The sequence below is a fragment of the Ranitomeya variabilis genome, chromosome 2 (assembly GCF_051348905.1).
Source record: "Ranitomeya variabilis isolate aRanVar5 chromosome 2, aRanVar5.hap1, whole genome shotgun sequence".
Lineage (NCBI taxonomy): Eukaryota > Metazoa > Chordata > Amphibia > Anura > Dendrobatidae > Ranitomeya > Ranitomeya variabilis.
In genome coordinates this window covers 469,239,932-469,257,793 of record NC_135233.1, presented here as the reverse complement: position 1 = coordinate 469,257,793, position 17,862 = coordinate 469,239,932, and the positions used below count along the sequence as shown (strand labels likewise).

Genomic DNA, 17,862 nt, shown 5'->3' with positions numbered 1-17,862 from the left:
TTTTTCCTTTTTTCACTTGTCTTTTCCTCTGACAGCCTTTGGCTGAGCTTCACAAGAGGACTAAGATGGCGGCCATGAGAGCATTGAGCAGGCCATCAGCTTTGCGCGGTAAACCCATCGGATCTCACCAACAAGCAGGACATTCAATTGTTGGGTCAGTGATTGACAGCAGCGACTAAATGGTTAATAGCAGCGATCAGAGCTCCTCCCCGATTGCTGCAGTTACAGGTATCTGATGGGTCTTATGCAGGCTCAGCTCCTCAATCTACATCATACAGATCTCAGTGAGCTGTGATGAAAATGAATGTCACGGAGTTAATACACTACGTGTAATGCGAATAAACAGCACACAATTTTCGAAAATAACTTTCTGTATTACATCTTAAGAACCTTATAAACTTGAACATAGAAACAATCCAAGGAGAAAAAATAAAATAAAGTGTCATTTAGCATTTCCTGGCAAGAAGGCACTAGAAGTCTTAATGAAAAGCACTTTTACAAGAATTGGAGATGCTTTGGCTTTGTGGAGGCGTTGCATCATTGCATAGCGTATGCACAAATACGATCCAGATTGTCCATTTCCAGTATAAGCCCCAAAGTATCTGGCCGGCTCTCAATGATAAAAAGCATGTGTAGACTATATGAAGTAATCGTAAGGCAGCATGAAATCATATCTGGTCGCTGCCTAAACAGTAAACTCCTAAAATCTTTGTAGTGTTTAAAATGCATAAGAAGAGTTTGAGAACTTTGGCACTTTAGTCCCCGAGATGTCTACTCTTTGTTCATTATCTGTAGCACATCATCCAAGATCGAAGGTCCCAAGTCCACATGAAGGGAGAGAAGAGACCCGGCGTGAGCAAGGAACTTTTCTTCCTTTACTTCCGCTGTAAAGCCATTATCCATCACTTGTAAGGGTTTGGCCATATCTTTCACTGGGCTCTTAGTCTTCTCATCCAGGTGAAGCCGAGGTGGTTTTGGTGGAGGGGCCTGTAGAAGGGAGAGAGCTTGCGGCTCGCTTATTGTAGGAAGGGAGATGGCATTTTTTAAGACCGGTGATGGCATCTGTGAATGCGACAGAGGCGGGGTGGCATCAGGCGATGAAGAAGTAGAAGAGCAAGTGTTTTGTCTAGGGAGAAGGTGGAATTTTCCCTGAAGAAAAGAAATGTCTCCAAAAACATCTCCTTCTCCGCTGCCGATGTGTATGGTGTGCCTGAAGTCTCCGAGCGGAGGGCTTATCATGTCGGGAGACAGGACATCTCTCAACTTTCCTTTGCGGGATCCTCTCTTCAGGTAGATGGGAGCTTTCGTTGACATCTTCACAGCGTCTCAACTGAATTGATGGGAGTCCGCTTCATATGAAACATCTAGTCCCTGATCCAAAAAGAAGAAGAAACAATATAGTAAGCATTTCCAAAACGGCCTAGAATAAAAGCCCCTGGACATCTTGGATTAGCATCGGTTGAACCCACTGAGATCATGCTAATGTTTAGGGGGGCTTCTGACAATAGAGATCGAGGAAGACAAGGGTGCGGCGTGTCCAATTTTGGAGAGCCAATCCTTATGTTTCATAGTTTTAAAGTGGAAGGTAGACTTAAGTCCATGGAATTGAACCTATAATCTAATGTGTTGATCCAATGGAAGTCATAACCCCCATTGGGCAGACACCAATAGCTCCATATCGGGGCACAAATTCCTTCCCGACTCCATATGGCAATCTGACTAGTTCTCTGGATCAACGCCCCATCTCGGTGAGAAGTCATTGCCAGAGTCTAATGATCTTAGGGTCTAACAATCGGTTGAACCGTCCTTTGTCCGGCAAACATCTATTGTGTATGGGGGCTTTAGAATATTTACATCTTAATTGGTCATACAAAGCACACAATGATATAATGCAATCGACAGAACCTACTGTAAGCAAACGCGTGTTCCAATATTAGTGGAGTCTTAGCTCGGCCTTCACAGTTAATCCCTTAGTCTTTTTCAGTCGACCACACCTGAAAAAAAGAAAATAAGAATATAGTAGAGAAAGCAGGAAAACATCTCGCATTATAAGCCATAGACAAATCTACAGGGAATAGGGTCCCTCATACCAGGAAAGAGTCATATTCAAGGTGATCGGTGGAACGCTTTCCAACAAGTCTCAAACAAAAGATGGCTCGTCAGACATTGGTAGAAGTGAGACAGAACCAGTCCATACACCATAAGCAGCTGCAGGCCAACCACGTGGCTAGTGGTGGCCATCTCGAACATTCAGGGAAGAGAGCGGTCATCAGACATCTATGGTAGTGGATTGTCACAGAAAAAAAAAAAAAAAATGTCGCTATGGATGGGTTCAGCAGACGGTCTTATGTGTATGTGGGCACCGGCCAGCTGGCGGTCGGTGGAGATGTCGATCCTGCATATCAGATTTCGGACTGACGATTGCATTCTCATCTTAGAAATAAGCCATCAACCAATGTGTCAGTCGGCGGCTTTCTCTTCCAGAGCACAGGAGGACTTTGCCAAGCGAGCGCTCCTATGTATGAGAAAGTTGGCTGAGATGGCTGCAGGCAAAAGATCGGTCGAAACATCGATCTGCCGACAGCCATCTGATGTGCATGTAAAGCCAGCTTTAGAAGCGGTGGTAAATGCTCTATTCTGTTCCCCTTTAGACATTAGATGGCTTTCCTGTCCTACCACGATCTGCAGGTTCTGCCAATAAAATAACCCATTGTTGAAATATATATTTTGCAAGATTTCGGATTTTTTTAATTGTTACGGTATATTGAAAATGAAATTGTCAGAAATTTTGCAATTTTCACACTGGCCACTAGGTCTGAAACTGCATGTTCTTCACAGCAGACTTTTCAACAGTCTCACTATCATCACTTAGTAGAAGAAATTCACCGCACACTGCCAGACAGCCGCACACTCAGCAGGGCGCGGGAGCGCTGCTGTACTGCCTCCTCCACCACGCCACGAACAGTTTCTGGTACCTATATACCAAGGGTCCCTCTCCACATCTTCCGTATTCTACTCTTGCACCACAACCAAGTAAACCCCATGACTAAGACCCAGGAGGGTCGAAACGTCGGGTTCTGAATCTGCATATATCATTTTCTGTTTGTGGCCTTATACACTTATTTTGAAACTTTTTTGGAATAAATTGTGAAAACACGCTTGCAAATCGACTAAAGAGTGTGCGGTGAATTTCTACTACTACGTACTGGGGCTATCACAGCCCGTTCCGCCTGCACCTCGCATCCTAGACCAGAGTGCACACCATTTTCTCCTCACTATCATCACTGACAGGATTAAAAAGGTTTAAATGACAGATAACCTATTGTAAATGGTGGATTCTGTGTTATGTCAGAGCTCACCTCCTCCCTTCACTGTGACCATTTTCCAGACCAAAGCATGGCTTGAAAATACTTATATACGGCACGTGCATCCCCGCTTTATTTTTAAGCAGGAGACGCTTGAGGAAACCTAATGAACGCTTGTTCATCAGGTGAAAAAATCCCCCTACCCCCAATTTTTTTTTTATTAAAGGTCAGACATAAATGGATGATTTTTTGTAAAAAACATAAAAAAAAAATTCCTAGAAGTTTTCAAAATGGCCCCCTAAAGAACGGGACTTGTCCAAGTTTCTGCTCCCTCGTTGTGAAAGCATGAAAATTCAGAGTCTAAACTAAACAAATGGTTACCTTTAACTACAAGGGGAGACATCAAGGTATGTGGGATCCAACAAACGGGAAGTTTGGATAAGACTTTTTGCTACAAATAGAGTCCTTTAAAAAGCCATTCGGGACACTTGTAAGCATTTTTTTTTTTCAAAGCAGGTTTTTGATACCCCATCTGAGAGCAGCGTAATGGAGAGGTTGAGATCTTGATTCCATTGATGTATCACTTACTGGGCTGCTAGCTGCAGTTTTGATAAAATCCGTTTTCTCTGCTGAAGATTTAGCAGTTTTCTGAATGCTGAGCTCTGTGTAGTCATGCCCACATCACTGATTGGCAGCTTTCTGAGTAAAGCTGCCAGTCACTGGTGGGGTGGGACTACCTGTCAGCAGGTTTACTAGTCCTCTAATGATAATCCCCTGCAGATAATACTGTGATTTTATCAAAATGACACCAAGGAGCCCAATAAGTGATACGTCACTGGAATCAGGGTCTCTGTCTCTACTTTATGCTGCTCTCAGATTACAAGGCAAGAACCTAATCAGATTCCCTTTAATAGGTATCATTTAGTAAGATCATCCATCTGCGGGTGCCCATCCTCTTTTTAAATAGAAATGGTGATGTGTGCTCTTTAAAGCCGACTTAAAATGTATTAGGTGAGTATTCTGATGGATGATCAATGGCGGTCCGACCATCGAGTACAGTGATCCCAAAAGTCTCCGATGTGAATGGAGTGGTGGTTATGCATCCATCTTTGGGACCCTCATTCTTGTGATCACGGTGGTCTCAGCCATTATACATGTACCACCTACCCTGTGAATCGGTGATAAATGCTGTTTATGGGACACCACCTTTAAGTTGTGGCCTTAGGTTACACTGTAATTGTATATTCTAATATAATTAGGTCTATGTATTAGTCACAGTTCGCACGCCGTGCATTGCATTCTACCCCGTGGCTAAATTTCACCTTACGCCGTGCTATTTCCCAGTACGCATACAATGGAGGCACAGTCACAGCATTGCAACATCACACTGTTTTTCTGTTTCACAGGCGTTCTGCTGAATCAGGGGAGAGAAGTGTTGGTGGGGGTCATTGATAGTCAGCCAAATATATGGAATTCTGGGAACGGCCCCTTCCAGAGCCGCAGCCTGAGCGCGCTTTATTCCAATCAGCTGGATTTTCAGCTTGGCAGCAGCTTGTGCAATAATAGATTACAGAGGAAACTGCACTTATATTAGGCGAGAACATGTATAGGCACGGAAAGTTTGGAAACATGCTGACATAAAGCTGACTCCATAGCATTGGTTAGAAATATTACATTGTGGGGGTCCCAAGGGTCAGACTCTCACCAATCCGGCAGACATTTCATAAATGTTTGTTTTAACTCCTTAAAATGAAAAATAACCATCACTTAAAAGAGGATTTACATATGTTTAAAGGGGTTGTCTGGACCTGGGGCTCAAGTCTACAGTCACTGTATGTAACTGCAGACTTGTGAGTCGTAACAGCATGCACAGTGCGCGCAGTCAGGATTCTCCGATATTCAGAGTGATTTGCTTATATCCGGCCACAATCCGACTAGACATCTCTTCAGCACCTGACTGCAAGTATACGATTTGCATACCTGGAGTTACGTGCCAACCACAATGTGACTGCAGATTTGTATCTCAAGGTCAGAAAACAAGTGTTCACCACTGGTTTGCAGTGGCGACATCCAATCAATTAGTCACTTGACCGCTGCAGCCAATCACTAACATTAACGATTTACATGCCAGGCATGTGGCCCCACCCCGAAGCCACTAATTAGCTGAAACATTCAGGAAACTGCAGAATCGACAGGAACCACCGGAAAGGCAGGGATCCAATGGGTAAAAAGAAAATTATCTCTGCCTTGGTAGTCACCATAGATCCGGGTCTGTTATGATTTGGTAGCCACAGTAGTACATTCCAGCCATTCAAATAAATGGTGACCAAGTAATGCGTGGGTGGGCTCTGGCCAGTAGAGCAATGGCCCACTGCTTGGTAGCTCCATTCCCATAAAACAGCAGATGGAAAGGGGTTGCCATGAGGAGCTAACCCCTTTAATGAAGCCTTCAATGATCCAGCAGATCGTGTAATAGTCTTCTAGCCGATTATACGGCTGGCTGTGGGCTAGTCAGTGGTGGGCACAGACAGAAGAGGACCCCTGTGGAGGAAAAGTATATGGATCTATTTTTGTGTCAGTGACTGCTTTGGTGGTGGTAGAGGTCCAATTAATTTGCATTAGGCCAAGACCACCCAATCGGTGAGCATTAAGTGGCTACAACTATAGACACTGTTCACAAGTCAAACCTGTAGCGCAAAATTTTAACCAAATCATATCCACACACTGAAAAGAAAATAAAACAGCAGCTGAAATTGACTTTTAGTGCTGATTTTCTATCCTGGGAATATCAACATAAGCTGCAGATTTTTTTTTTTTTTCACCCAAGGATTTGTAGAGAAAAACATCCCGTAAGAACTTACCATGAAAAATCAGAATACTGAATGATTACTTGTATGACCCAAAATGTTAATTCATGATGAAAAGTTGAGATTTCAGGACAAGCATTGGTTTAGTTTACGTTACCGTCTCTTATAAACAGTGTAAGATGACCTTGTTTTGAATGTGGCGTGGATAAAGGCTTTGTAGGCGGCGCTTGAGAATTTAATGAGCAATTTTTTTTTTTTTAGAGTTATTCATTGTGTACAAAGGGTTGAAGAGCGAAACGGTTTATAGGGCCTGGAATGAGAAGAATGACAGAACAAGGATGATCCTGTTGAGTTACATTTCATGAAGCCTCCCGCCCTTACTAGAAATGACCAACAAAAGGGAAATCTTTATCAGGTCGAGGACTTTGTGCCTTTGTAGTTTAAAGGGAACCTGTCACCCCTAAATTCGATGAGCTAAGCCCACCAGCATCAGGGGCTTATCTACAGCATTCTGTAATGCTGTAGATAAGCTCCCGATGTATCCTGAAAGATGAGAAAAAGAGGTTAGATTATACTCACCCAGGGGCGGTCCCGGTCCAATGGGCGTCGCGGTCCGGGGCTTACCATCTTCTTACGATGACGTCCTCTTCTGGTCTTCATGCTGCGGCTCCGGCGCAGGCGTACTTTGTCTGCCCTGTTGAGGGCAGAGCAAAGTGCTGCAGTGCACAGGAGCCGCAGCGTGAAGACCAGAAGAGGACGTCATCGTAAGAAGATGGGAAGCCCCGAACCGCGACGCCCATCGGACCAGACCGCCCGCCCAGGTGAGTATAATCTAACCTCTTTTTCTTATCTTTCAGGATACATTGGGGGCTTATCTACAGCATTACAGAATGCTGTAGATAAGCCCCTGATGCTGGTGGGCTCAACTTCGAATTTGGGGGTGACAGGGTCCCTTTAATTGGAGATAAGCAGCACAATGGCCACGCTGCTCGGGTGGAGTTTGGTCCATGACTGACCATCTTCTAATGAAGGTAATTGATGTTTTTGCTATACCGTGTCATTATCCGATGTATCACAGCTATTTCATCATTATCGCTTATTACACACGGAACAGTTCAAAGCATTTACTGGAAAATGTAAGAAATTATACACCCTACATCAAAACCTTGTAGAAGTCAACTGCCCAAGATTACTCTAACCATGGTGACTCACAGAGCTTCCAGATGGGAGACCGGGGTGTTCAAGGAGTTACAATTGGTGACGGTGGCGCCATTCACTTCCGCACATTAATGCTGACCCTTACAGCATTAATAAACCAGTCATAGATCCCAAGTGTCCCCATCTGCCCACTGACTCACTCCGACTCTGCTTAGGCCCGTGACCCTCTGGAGTACCATCGTTCTCCAAAAACAATGGCAAACCAGCCCAACCCTCCATAGTTTTAAGGATGAAGATAGACTTTAAAGAAGTTTTCCACTACTTGGACAACCCCTTCTGTAACACAGGACGCCGGCACCAAATCACCGCTGGCGTCACTGTTCCCACCTTCAGCAGGAAAATGACGTTGAGAGGTCAGCTGCAGCCATGACTTCCTCTCCATGTTCAATTTGTCCGAAGGCGGGGACAGTGATGCCAGCGGTGATTTGGTGCCGGCGTCGTGTCATAACAGCAGCATGGGAAATGCAGGGAGAGTGCAGACTTCGTGGGAACGGCAAAGGCTTTAGTATTTTATGGAGGCCAAACATTTTGATCAAGAAGGGGTTGTCCTACTGTTCAACCCCTTTAAGTCTATCGAGTTCAACCTATAGCCCAACGTGTTGATCCCAGAGGGAGGCAAGAACCCCATGAGGCACACACTAATGGCTCCATATAAGGCTATGTGCACACGTTGCGGATTCTCTGTGGATCCGCAGCGTTTTTTTGCGGTGCAGAAACGCTGCAGATCTGCAATTGATTTACAGTACAATGTAAATCAATGAGAAAAAAAAAGCTGTGCACACGCTGCGGAAAATCCGCTGCGGTTTAAAAGAAGTAGCATGTCGCTTTGAGAATCTGCAGCGTTTTTGTACCCATTCCATTATAGAAATCCGCAGGGGTAAAAACCGCAGCAAAACCGCAGCTGCGTTTTCTGCCAGGAGAGGCAAAATCCGCACCAGAAATTCCTAAGGCTAATCCGCAACGTGTGCACATAGCCTCAGGGGGAAAAAAAAATCCTTCCCGACTCCACATGTGGCAATCAGACCATCTCCCCGGATCAACGTCCCATCACAGGATCTAACGCCTGTAATATTATATTTATCAAGAAAGGCATCCAGGCCTCCTTGAACCAACCATTACAGCATGTGGCGGAGAGCTCCATAGTCTCACTGCTCTTACAGTAAAGAACCTGCGTCTTTCCTCTACACGTAGTGGATGCCGCCTTGTCCCCACTTTCAGGCCTAGGTGTATAAAGACCATCAAAAAGATCCGGGCAATGACTTGAACATATTTGGGCTCACACTTCACATAAAGAGGAACAATTCATTTGGTGGTCACATTGATCAGCTTTAGTTTTTTTTTTCGTTTTACAAAACTACAGCAGGACTTACTAGTTACCCCCGCCCTGAGGCCGCGGATCCGTCTTCTGGATTCTCCTGTTACACACAGCTCAGGTTGATTCGGGGTCTACAGCTTTAGGGTACTGTCACACAGTACCATTTTGATCGCTACGACGGTACGATTCGTGACGTTCTAGCGATATCGTTACGATATCGCAGTGTCTGACACGCAGCAGCGATCAGGGATCCTGCTGAGAATCGTACGTCGTAGCAGATCGTATGGAACTTTCTTTCGTCGCTTGATCACCCGCTGACATCGCTGGATCGTTGTGTGTGACAGCGATCCAGCGAGGTGTTCGCTTGTAACCAGGGTAAACATCGGGTAACTAAGCGCAGGGCCGCGCTTAGTAACCCGATGTTTACCGTGGTTACCAGCGTAAACGTAAAAAAAACAAACAGTACATACTCACATTCCGGTGTCTGTCCTCCGGCGTCTCAGCTTCTCTGCAGTGTGAGCGCCGGCCAGCCAGAAAGCGAGCACAGCGGTGACGTCACCGCTCTGCTTTCCGGCTATGGTGCTTACACAGTGGAGAGAAGCAGAACGCCGGGGACAGACACCGGAATGTAAGTATGTACTGTTTGTTTTTTTTACGTTTACGCTGGTAACCACGGTAAACATCGGGTTACTAAGCGCGGCCCTGCGCTTAGTTACCCGATGTTTACCCTGGTTACCGGGGACTTCGGCATCGCTCCAGCGCCGTGATTGCAACGTGTGACCGCAGTCTACGACGCTGGAGCGATAATCATACGATCGCTGCGACGTCACGAATCGTGCCGTCGTAGCGATTAAAATGGTACTGTGTGACAGTACCCTAAGTGTTTGGGAGGATCGAGGGCTTAAAGGGATAGTCCAGGTTTTACTAAAACCAGCATTAGGCTATGTGTACACAGAGTACTGTCCCAAAGCGCGTTGTGTGCACATAGTCTTAGGGTACTGTCACACAGTGGCACTTTGATCGCTCCGACGGCACGATCCGTGACGTTGCAGCGTCGCTTGCTTATCGCTCCAGCGTCGTAGACTGCGGTCACACTTTGCAATGCACGGCGCTGGAGCGATAATTTCATGACGTAGTTGCGATGTAGAAGTCATACGGGACATTGGGAATATCGTGCACACCTTTGTTACACGCTGCGATCATGCCGCCACAGCAGGACACTTGACGACGAAATAAAGTTTCAAACGATCTGCTACGACGTACGATTCTCAGCAGGGTCCCTGATCGCAGTAGCGTGTCAGACACAGCGAGATCGTAACTATATCGCTGGAACGTCACGGATCGTGCCGTTGTAGCGACCAAAGTGCCACTGTGTGACAGTACCCTAACCCACCCATTAAATCCCCACTAATCCTGCAGTGATGACGTCATGTCCAGCAATTATGTGACCACTGCAGCCAATCTCTGATCTCACCAATCATATGCCTCACATACAAACATCATCCATGAGGCCAGTGATTGACGGACGCAACGTCATCGGTGCATGAGCAGCGTGTGAATGAGTGGGTGAGAAACAGCCATTACATTCACTACTTTGACCTGGATTTCATTCATCTAATGTGTACGGGCACCAAAACTACAGTAATAACATCGCAGAGGGCAAAACAGCTGGTGGCCCACGACACCTACTCTGCCCAGGTTTTCATTTGCAAAGTCTCCTGTACATGATCGGAGGATGTCCACACTGCATATATGTAGCGGGCTCGGAAGCTGTGCCCGATCCCTACACCCAAGTCTGCAATCTGCTGCAATCAGAGCTGGCTCCGATCTCAGCAGTTTAACCCCTTCAATCAGTACAGTGGTAATTAAGAGATTGGATGAGAGCTGTTCAGACATGACTGCAGGATACAAACAATATATGACATGGTCATGGCAGCGGCTCGGGGGCCTAATGAAGGCCAAGGCCCAGTGTCTGCTGCCGCCATGTTTGTATACCGGATTTACAAGGAGAATGTACAATAAAATGAACCATCCCTCACACTGTAGAAGCAGCTACAGGTCTAAATCCAATGAAAAAAAAACCAAACACATACAAAATATACACACACATATAAAAAATAATATATATATATATATATATATATATATATATATATATATATATATATATATATACACACACACACACACGCACACACACAAAAGATCCCATCACCCCCCGCCCGCCTTTTGCAAACTGTAAATGAAATCTTTTAAATAAAGATTGTTAGAAAAAAAAAAAGAAAATCAAAAAGGCAGAATAGTTTTTTTGTTTGTTTTACCTCCCCAAACAGAGGAAAAGATCAGTAATATGGAAAGTCATTTGCTAATATAAACTACCGCTCGTCCCACAAAATAAAACCCACATACAACATATATATATATATATATATATATTTTAGGAGGAAAAAGTGATCACCAGGAATGGAGCCACTGGGACTTGTAGCCCCCCGACGGCCATGGAGAACACATTCTGGATGTGGATGGGCATCATTAACACTTGGGGTCTATCAGGGGGCTTATACCAGCACAGTATGCCCTCACCATGGCCCCTGTACACACCTGCCCGGCAGAAGTAACAGAAGTGCTGGCACACCCCTCCCTCCACACAGGTACAGCACACACCCAGAAGCCGCCTGCGACGTCCGGTCGTGGTACTACAACTGTCAGCATGTCCAGTCGCTAGCCGTCTGCCCCGTTCACACTGACCTGTGCGGGACGCACGCAGGAATGCGGCTGCCTCCAGCTCTGGCAGCTGCGGACGTGGTTGGGAGTGGCCTGGGCTTCCGGTCCTCAGTCGCCTAGTAACCCGCATCAGATGTACATCGGCCGCGCAGAGCCCGCAGTGTGCAGCTCCGACTGCCGAGACACAGACACCCCGGGCTAAGACCCGCCCAACTGAGGCGGCAGCCAATCATCGCAGTGCCAGCACCAGGTGGGCGGTGCAGGAGGAGACGGCGGGTACTAGGGGAACCAATCAGGAACTTTTTTTCCTTTCACCTTTTTTAAGCAATAAACTTTATTTACACGACACAAAGTAAACAGCAATAAATTGCCTTGCTATAGACTCTATAGTATAGAGAACCAGGCCACTGTTCAGACTGCCGCTATGGTGGCTGGTGCAGACTGCTCTACTGTGTGTTAATAAGCCTCAATAGTATGCAAGTCAATGAATAGATTTCACAATAGAATCTGCATACAACATTAAATAGATTGCAGACCTGTCGAAGCTGGTGCACTTGTATGGGGGAATGTAGGAATGGCTGTGTGATCCTAATATTTAGATGTGCATCTTAGCAGTCTAGCTCTAGTTATTCTGGTAAAATGCTTCCTCTCCAGTGTTATTCTCCATCCATAGGAGAGGGGATCACTTGCTGGGGGTCCGATCACAGAGACCCTCCCCATGATGATGTATAGTAGGGCTCCGGAATTAGGCACCTCACCATCACCTTCCTTCCCTAGATCACTCGGAGTCTGAATGCCATGAACTTAAAGGGGCAGTCCGGGACCATTGCAGATTTTTTTTTTTTTTTTATTATGAGCCTAAAGACTAATAGGCAGATAGATGATTACAGAGGTAACTACCTGCTTGTTGCACCCAGGGCCGGCTCAGAGTGGTCACCGACAGCTCCTGCCAGAAATTCAGCTGCTTTAAGTCAACCGAGCCGCTCTTATTTTGGTGCTGCTCAGTCGATGGGACGTGACTGCTGACATCATGCTGATTAAGTGTCAGCTCCCTGCAGTTAGGCAGCGGGGAGCCAGCAGTCACTCATCACGTCGTCAGCAGAGCCGAACAGAAGCCGCTGAAACGCTGGCAGAGATCCAGGCACAACAGGCAGGTAGTTGGCAGCTACGTTCCTGTTAGTTCTCAGGCACATAAGTTGTTTTACAATTTATAATATATATTTTTTCATGAATAACCCAATTTAGAAAGTCTTAGGGGGAAATCCGATCTCTGCCATACCTAGACTGATGAGATTTTCATCTATCGGATTTATGCTGCTTGGACGTCCCCTCCATGTATAAGACAATTATGGCACATGCTGAAGATTCACCATAAACGTCCAAGCTGGCTTAATGCCCTATAGAAAACAAAAGACACTGGTCGGCGCTGTGACCACTTTTCTTCAAGACGTTTTAATATAAGACACCCCGACAAAACAGGAGATTTATCAAAACTAATGCAAAAAGGGAGGCCAAAGCAACGATCAGATTGCAGCCGCCATTTTCCTAGTTGCTCTTCTTTTCCCTTGCGCCAGTCATCGTGGCCCGCTCCTGTCCGTGCCATCCAGCACAAGAAGATGGCATTCAGGTTGTCCCGTGTCTTACCAGGACCTATGAAGACACAGTCACCAGACACAGCCTCACACACTCCGATGCTTCTCTTTTGGTGGCGCACGTTTTATTCCTGGTATTATTCATCCAGCTCCGTCCAGTGTAATCAAGTATTGTAAAAGTATCTGACGTTAAATTTTAACAACTTGAGCGGATATGCAAGGCGATTTCCGTTCCTCTGTGGCAGCAGTCTCCCTCTTGACCAAAAAGCGGGCGTAGGTTCCTCCTACCATTCCTTTTGTTAGACGGCCTGGATTTATGCAGATGCAGCCGGAGATATCCTATGGTGGATTCAGAAAAATATTAAAAGAAAATTAATTAGTAAAATATAAGAAATTCTACAGGCAGCAGCGATTGGGCTTTATCTAAAAACACAGAACGTTCTATGTACGGAATTATTTTTCTAATGTTTTTCTTTTAAAGACTGAAGTAGGACCTTGAAAAGTCCTCAAAAAGTGATTAGTGGGACCCCCAGCAATCAGACATTACCTGTCCTGAGGATTTTTACACCCATAGAAAGTGATAGCACCCTCAACCGTACAACTGCCAGGACGAAGACCATACTGTGCACACAGTGACTGTCAGCTGCATTCAATGGATGGCGCCTTCGGGGTTCGCATCAGAGAATTCTGACAGAAACCCCAAAGTAGCGTTCAACACTATATGTGACATAGTAACAGATAGCAAGGCCGAAAAAAAGACATTTGTCCATCCAGTTCAGCCTATATTCCGTCAGAATAAATCCCCAGATCTACATCCTTCTAAAGAACCCAATACCTGTAAGATACAGTATTGTTACGCTCCAACAGGAAGACATCCAGGCCTCTCTTGAACCCCTCGACTGAGTTCGCCATCACCACCTCCTCAGGCACGGAATTCCAGATTATCACAGCCCTAACAGTAAAGAATCCCCTTATATACTGATACGTGGTTATTAGATCGCCCCTCAGTCGTCTTTTTTCTAGACTAAATAATGCTAATTTTCCTAATCTCTCTGGGTATTGTAGTTCCCCCATCCCCTTTATTAATTTTGTTGCCCTCCTCTGTACTCGCTCTAGTTTCATTATATCCTTCCTGAGCACCGGTGCTCAAAACTGTACACAGGACTCAATGTACTGTCTAACCAGGGATTTGTACAGAGGCAGTATAATGTTCTCATCATGTGTATCCAGACCTCTTTTAATGCACCTCATGATCCTGTTTGCCATGGCAGCCGCTGCCGGGCACTGGCTGCTCCAGGGAAGTTAATCAATAACTAGGATCCCCAAGTCCTTCTCCATATCAGATTTACTCAGTGGTTTCCCGTTCAGTGTGTAATGGTGATATTGATTCCTTCTTCCCATGCGTATAACCTTACATTTATCATTGTTAAACCACATCTGCCACCTCTCGGCCCAAGTCTATAGCTTACCTCTTTATAAAAAACTGACTAGATTGGTTTGACAGGAGCGATTCCTCATAAACCCATGCTGATATGGAGTTACACAGTTATTCTCACTGAGATAATCCAGAATAACATCCCTGAAAAACCCTTGACATTTTACCAACAATAGAGGTTAGACTTTCTGGCCTATAAGTTCCAGGTTCACTTTTAGAGCCCGTATTGACCACACTTGCTATGCGCCAGTCCTGTGGAACAGATGTGTGTGAATGGAGCTTAAGCCCCCCATACACAGACTAATGTTGGCCATGTCCACTAATAACAACTAGTTCAGCAGATAGTCTAATAAATATGGGAGCCACGGACAATGGATTGGTGGGCGCAGTGAAGACGCCTGCATGTCTGATTTCGGACCGCCGACCCTTTATGAGGCAAGTCGCCTCCGCTAGTCATGTCTTGGAGCGACTTTCTCATAAATAACACAAGAGCGCCTCTATGAATGAGAAAGATCGTTGCCGGCTGAATGTTTGGCTGAACCATGGTTCCTCTGATAGCCATCTAAATGTATTGGGGCCTTTCTAAGGGTCTGAAACAATTGTCTTCAAATTATATTCTGTGACCTTCAGAAATAAGATTACAGATCTAAATGTATGTACAAAAATGGAGAAGTGTGACCACCCATTATACCCAAAGTGGTTCCTTGCTTTGGATAATCCCTAACAACAGAAGACCTGTCTGCCATGTTTATAACACAGTGTCTCACTGCCCGGACCCCCGCTGATCAGCATTTCACAGCCTCCATTCCAAACAATGGACTGTCTGTGTAATGCAGGCCAGGAGGGGTCCTCCACAGTCAGGGCTGAAATACACAGCAGGGGTCTGAACTTCATTACACTAATTAGGTAGATGAAAGGGGGTTTCCAACCTGGATTAACCCTCTAAATGGGAGTCAGAATAGATAGGCAAAAATCAAACACGTTAATGTGTCATCATATTTTTTTTCTTTGCACGGATGGAACATGCACCCATTTTGGTGCAGGAGCATTTTCATGTCTGATGTGCGTATCAAACCCCCATAAATCGAGTAAATGGGTCCACATAAAGGAAAGCAACAGATACCGTCCATGTGCCGTCTAATTTCAATGATTACAAGAATGCATCAGAACCAAAGAGAGCCAAAAATGGAGTCCAGCATATTGATGGAAAGAGTTAGTCTTTTCATACAAAAAAAACCAAAACATGCAGATCTGGCCTTAAGGTACCTTCACACGAAGCGACGCTGCAGCGATAGCGACAACGATGTCGATCGCTGCAGCGTCGCTGTTTGGTCGCTGGAGAGCTGTCACACAGACCGCTCTCCAGCGATCAACTATGCCGAGGTCCCCTGGTAACCAGGGTAAACATCGGGTAACTAAGCGCAGGGCCGCGCTTAGTAACCCGATGTTTACCCTGGTTACCAGCGTAAAATCTAAAAAAAACAAACAGCACATACTTACATTCACGTCCCCCTGCGTCCACTTCCTGACTGACTGAGCGCCGTACAGTGAGAGCAGAGCGGTGACGTCACCGCTGTGCTGCTTTCACTTTCACTTTGCGGCGCTGAGTCAGAGGAGGAAGCAGACTGCAGGGGACGCAATGTGAGTATGTGCTGTTTGTTTTTTTTACATTTTACGCTAGTAACCAGGGTAAACATCGGGTAACTAAGCGCGGCCCTGCGCTTAGTAACCCGATGTTTACCCTGGTTACCAGTGTAAAATATCGCTGGTATCGTTGCTTTTGCTTTCAAACACAACGATACACAGCGATCGGACGACCAAATAAAGTTCTGGACTTTATTCAGCGACCAGCGACATCACAGCAGGATCCTGATCGCTGCTGCGTGTCAAACGAAACGATATCGCTAGCGAGGACGCTGCAACGTCACGGATTGCTAGCGATATCGTTATAATGTCGTTTCGTGTGAAGGTACCTTTAGGAGAGGCTTTTCAGACATGGACCAATACTAGCCCATGGGCCATTTTCCTTTCAGACCTCAGGTACACGTGGAACATAAATAAATTTGCACTTGTTTGGACCACTTTAGGAGTCAGACGCGTGCCTGGGAATAGCAGGCGGCTCCGGCACCTTTCCTTTTTACAGATGGACGCAGTCTGGCTCCGAGTGCACAAATGCAGTGGAGATTCAGCTTAACATATAAGAATGTTTCTTGAGGGTTTACTCCCTCTAATTTTTTTTTTTTTTTCTCTCTTTTTTGTAAGATTTATGCAAGGTTTGTGAATGAGTGTTTTTTTGTGTTACTCTTCTCGAATTGTATATTATAAGAAAAAGTACTTTGATCATTGACGTAGTTTTCAACTACTGTTTTTCTTGTAAAATTCTCTTCTCTTTAATAAAAATATATTTAACCAAAAAAAAAAACATATAAGAATGTAAACCTTATGCGCAACAACTAACCTTGATGAAAAAGCGGAGTTCTGACGGTAAAATGAAGACGTCCGGAGTGACGGGCATTATGCCATAGTTATAGTGCGCTTCATAGTCGATATTGATCTCCTCATGTGGTGGGTACAAAGGATAGTAGCTGAAAAACAAACACTGGCAATAATAAGGGAGCCTGCGATCCACACTGCAGCCAGACTGTATCCGCTTCGCTAGCTGCATGGTGGCTCTTTGATTACTTATTAAATGCAAATTTCTAAAAAAAAAAAAAAAAAAAAAAAGGAAAAAAAAAAAAAAACGGGCAGCGGATATGGCGGAGCGCCCCAAAGGTTCACATCTAGCTATTCAGTCTACTAGATCTGGTCAAATTGCTTTTCCAGCTATCCACTCACCTCCGCTGTGTCAGGATATGCTTGAGAATTCGGCTAAATCTGTCTGGTGCTCCAGTACCACTGCAATAAGAGAAAAATTAAAATATTCGACTTATAAAATAAATACTACACATGTTCTTTGGTTTTTAGAAATCATAAACCTACATACAGAGACACCATCTCCATACAGTGGGATAAAAGGCACCTCTAGCCAGGGGCGTACATAGAAATCATGTGCCCCCCCCCCCCCCCCCAAAAAAAAAAAAACCAATTACCGTAATTAGTATTTCTCACAACTTTGCAGTCCTTACAAAGTAATTTTCCTCCCACTAAAGCCCTAGATTGAGATTCCCCTTTCATTGAACCAATAAAGTATAATGCCAAGAAAAGTGACCTACAGACTATGATACCCCCACAGTGAATTCACCACAGTACTCTACATGCACAGTATGATGGCCCTACTGTACTCCCTGGAAAAGTATGGTGACCCCAACACACAATGATCCCCAAACTGTGACCCTCACGCAGCCCTCCTCACTACACTGTATAATGGCCCCCGACAAACGTTCACACTGTATAATTGCTTGGATACAGTATAATGTACCCCACAGTCCTCAAAATAGGGATTTTTGTGTGTACTCACCGTAAAATC

General features: G+C 45.2%; 2 protein-coding genes across 6 annotated transcripts in view; both read right to left on the bottom strand.

The window, feature by feature from the left end:
* Positions 1 to 625: 625 nt before the first annotated feature.
* On the bottom strand, positions 626 to 11,530 carry CDC42EP2 (CDC42 effector protein 2). Of its 2 annotated transcripts, none has more exons than XM_077287699.1 (3): positions 11,394 to 11,530; positions 1,910 to 1,994; positions 626 to 1,371 (listed from the first exon to the last, which is right to left on the bottom strand). In XM_077287699.1, exon 3 carries the CDS (start codon positions 1,312 to 1,314, stop codon positions 772 to 774), a length of 543 nt encoding a protein of 180 aa, XP_077143814.1. In that variant the 5' UTR covers positions 1,315 to 1,371; positions 1,910 to 1,994; positions 11,394 to 11,530; the 3' UTR covers positions 626 to 771. The 2 variants fall into 2 exon arrangements, with proteins under 2 accessions (XP_077143814.1, XP_077143815.1); XM_077287700.1 differs by lacking the exon at positions 11,394 to 11,530 and adding an exon at positions 11,247 to 11,380.
* A 1,267-nt stretch (positions 11,531 to 12,797) lies between these two features.
* Positions 12,798 to 17,862, bottom strand: part of POLA2 (DNA polymerase alpha 2, accessory subunit) — a 60,336-nt gene continuing 55,271 nt past the window's right edge. For 2 of the 4 annotated variants that reach the window (XM_077287696.1, XM_077287695.1), the window contains exons 17-19: positions 17,232 to 17,291; positions 16,855 to 16,981; positions 12,798 to 13,300 (exon numbers count right to left, since the gene is read on the bottom strand). In XM_077287696.1, the coding sequence (XP_077143811.1) occupies positions 13,151 to 13,300; positions 16,855 to 16,981; positions 17,232 to 17,291 (337 nt within the window). In that variant the 3' untranslated portion in view covers positions 12,798 to 13,150. The remainder of the gene's footprint in view (positions 13,301 to 16,854; positions 16,982 to 17,231; positions 17,292 to 17,862) is intronic. The other 2 variants (XM_077287698.1, XM_077287697.1) reach the window with 1 other exon arrangement.

Excerpts from the sequence above, each read along its gene's own strand:
- CDC42EP2 (XM_077287699.1), bottom strand. The coding sequence starts at position 1,314 with ATGTCAACGAAAGCTCCCATCTACCTGAAGAGAGGATCCCGCAAAGGA.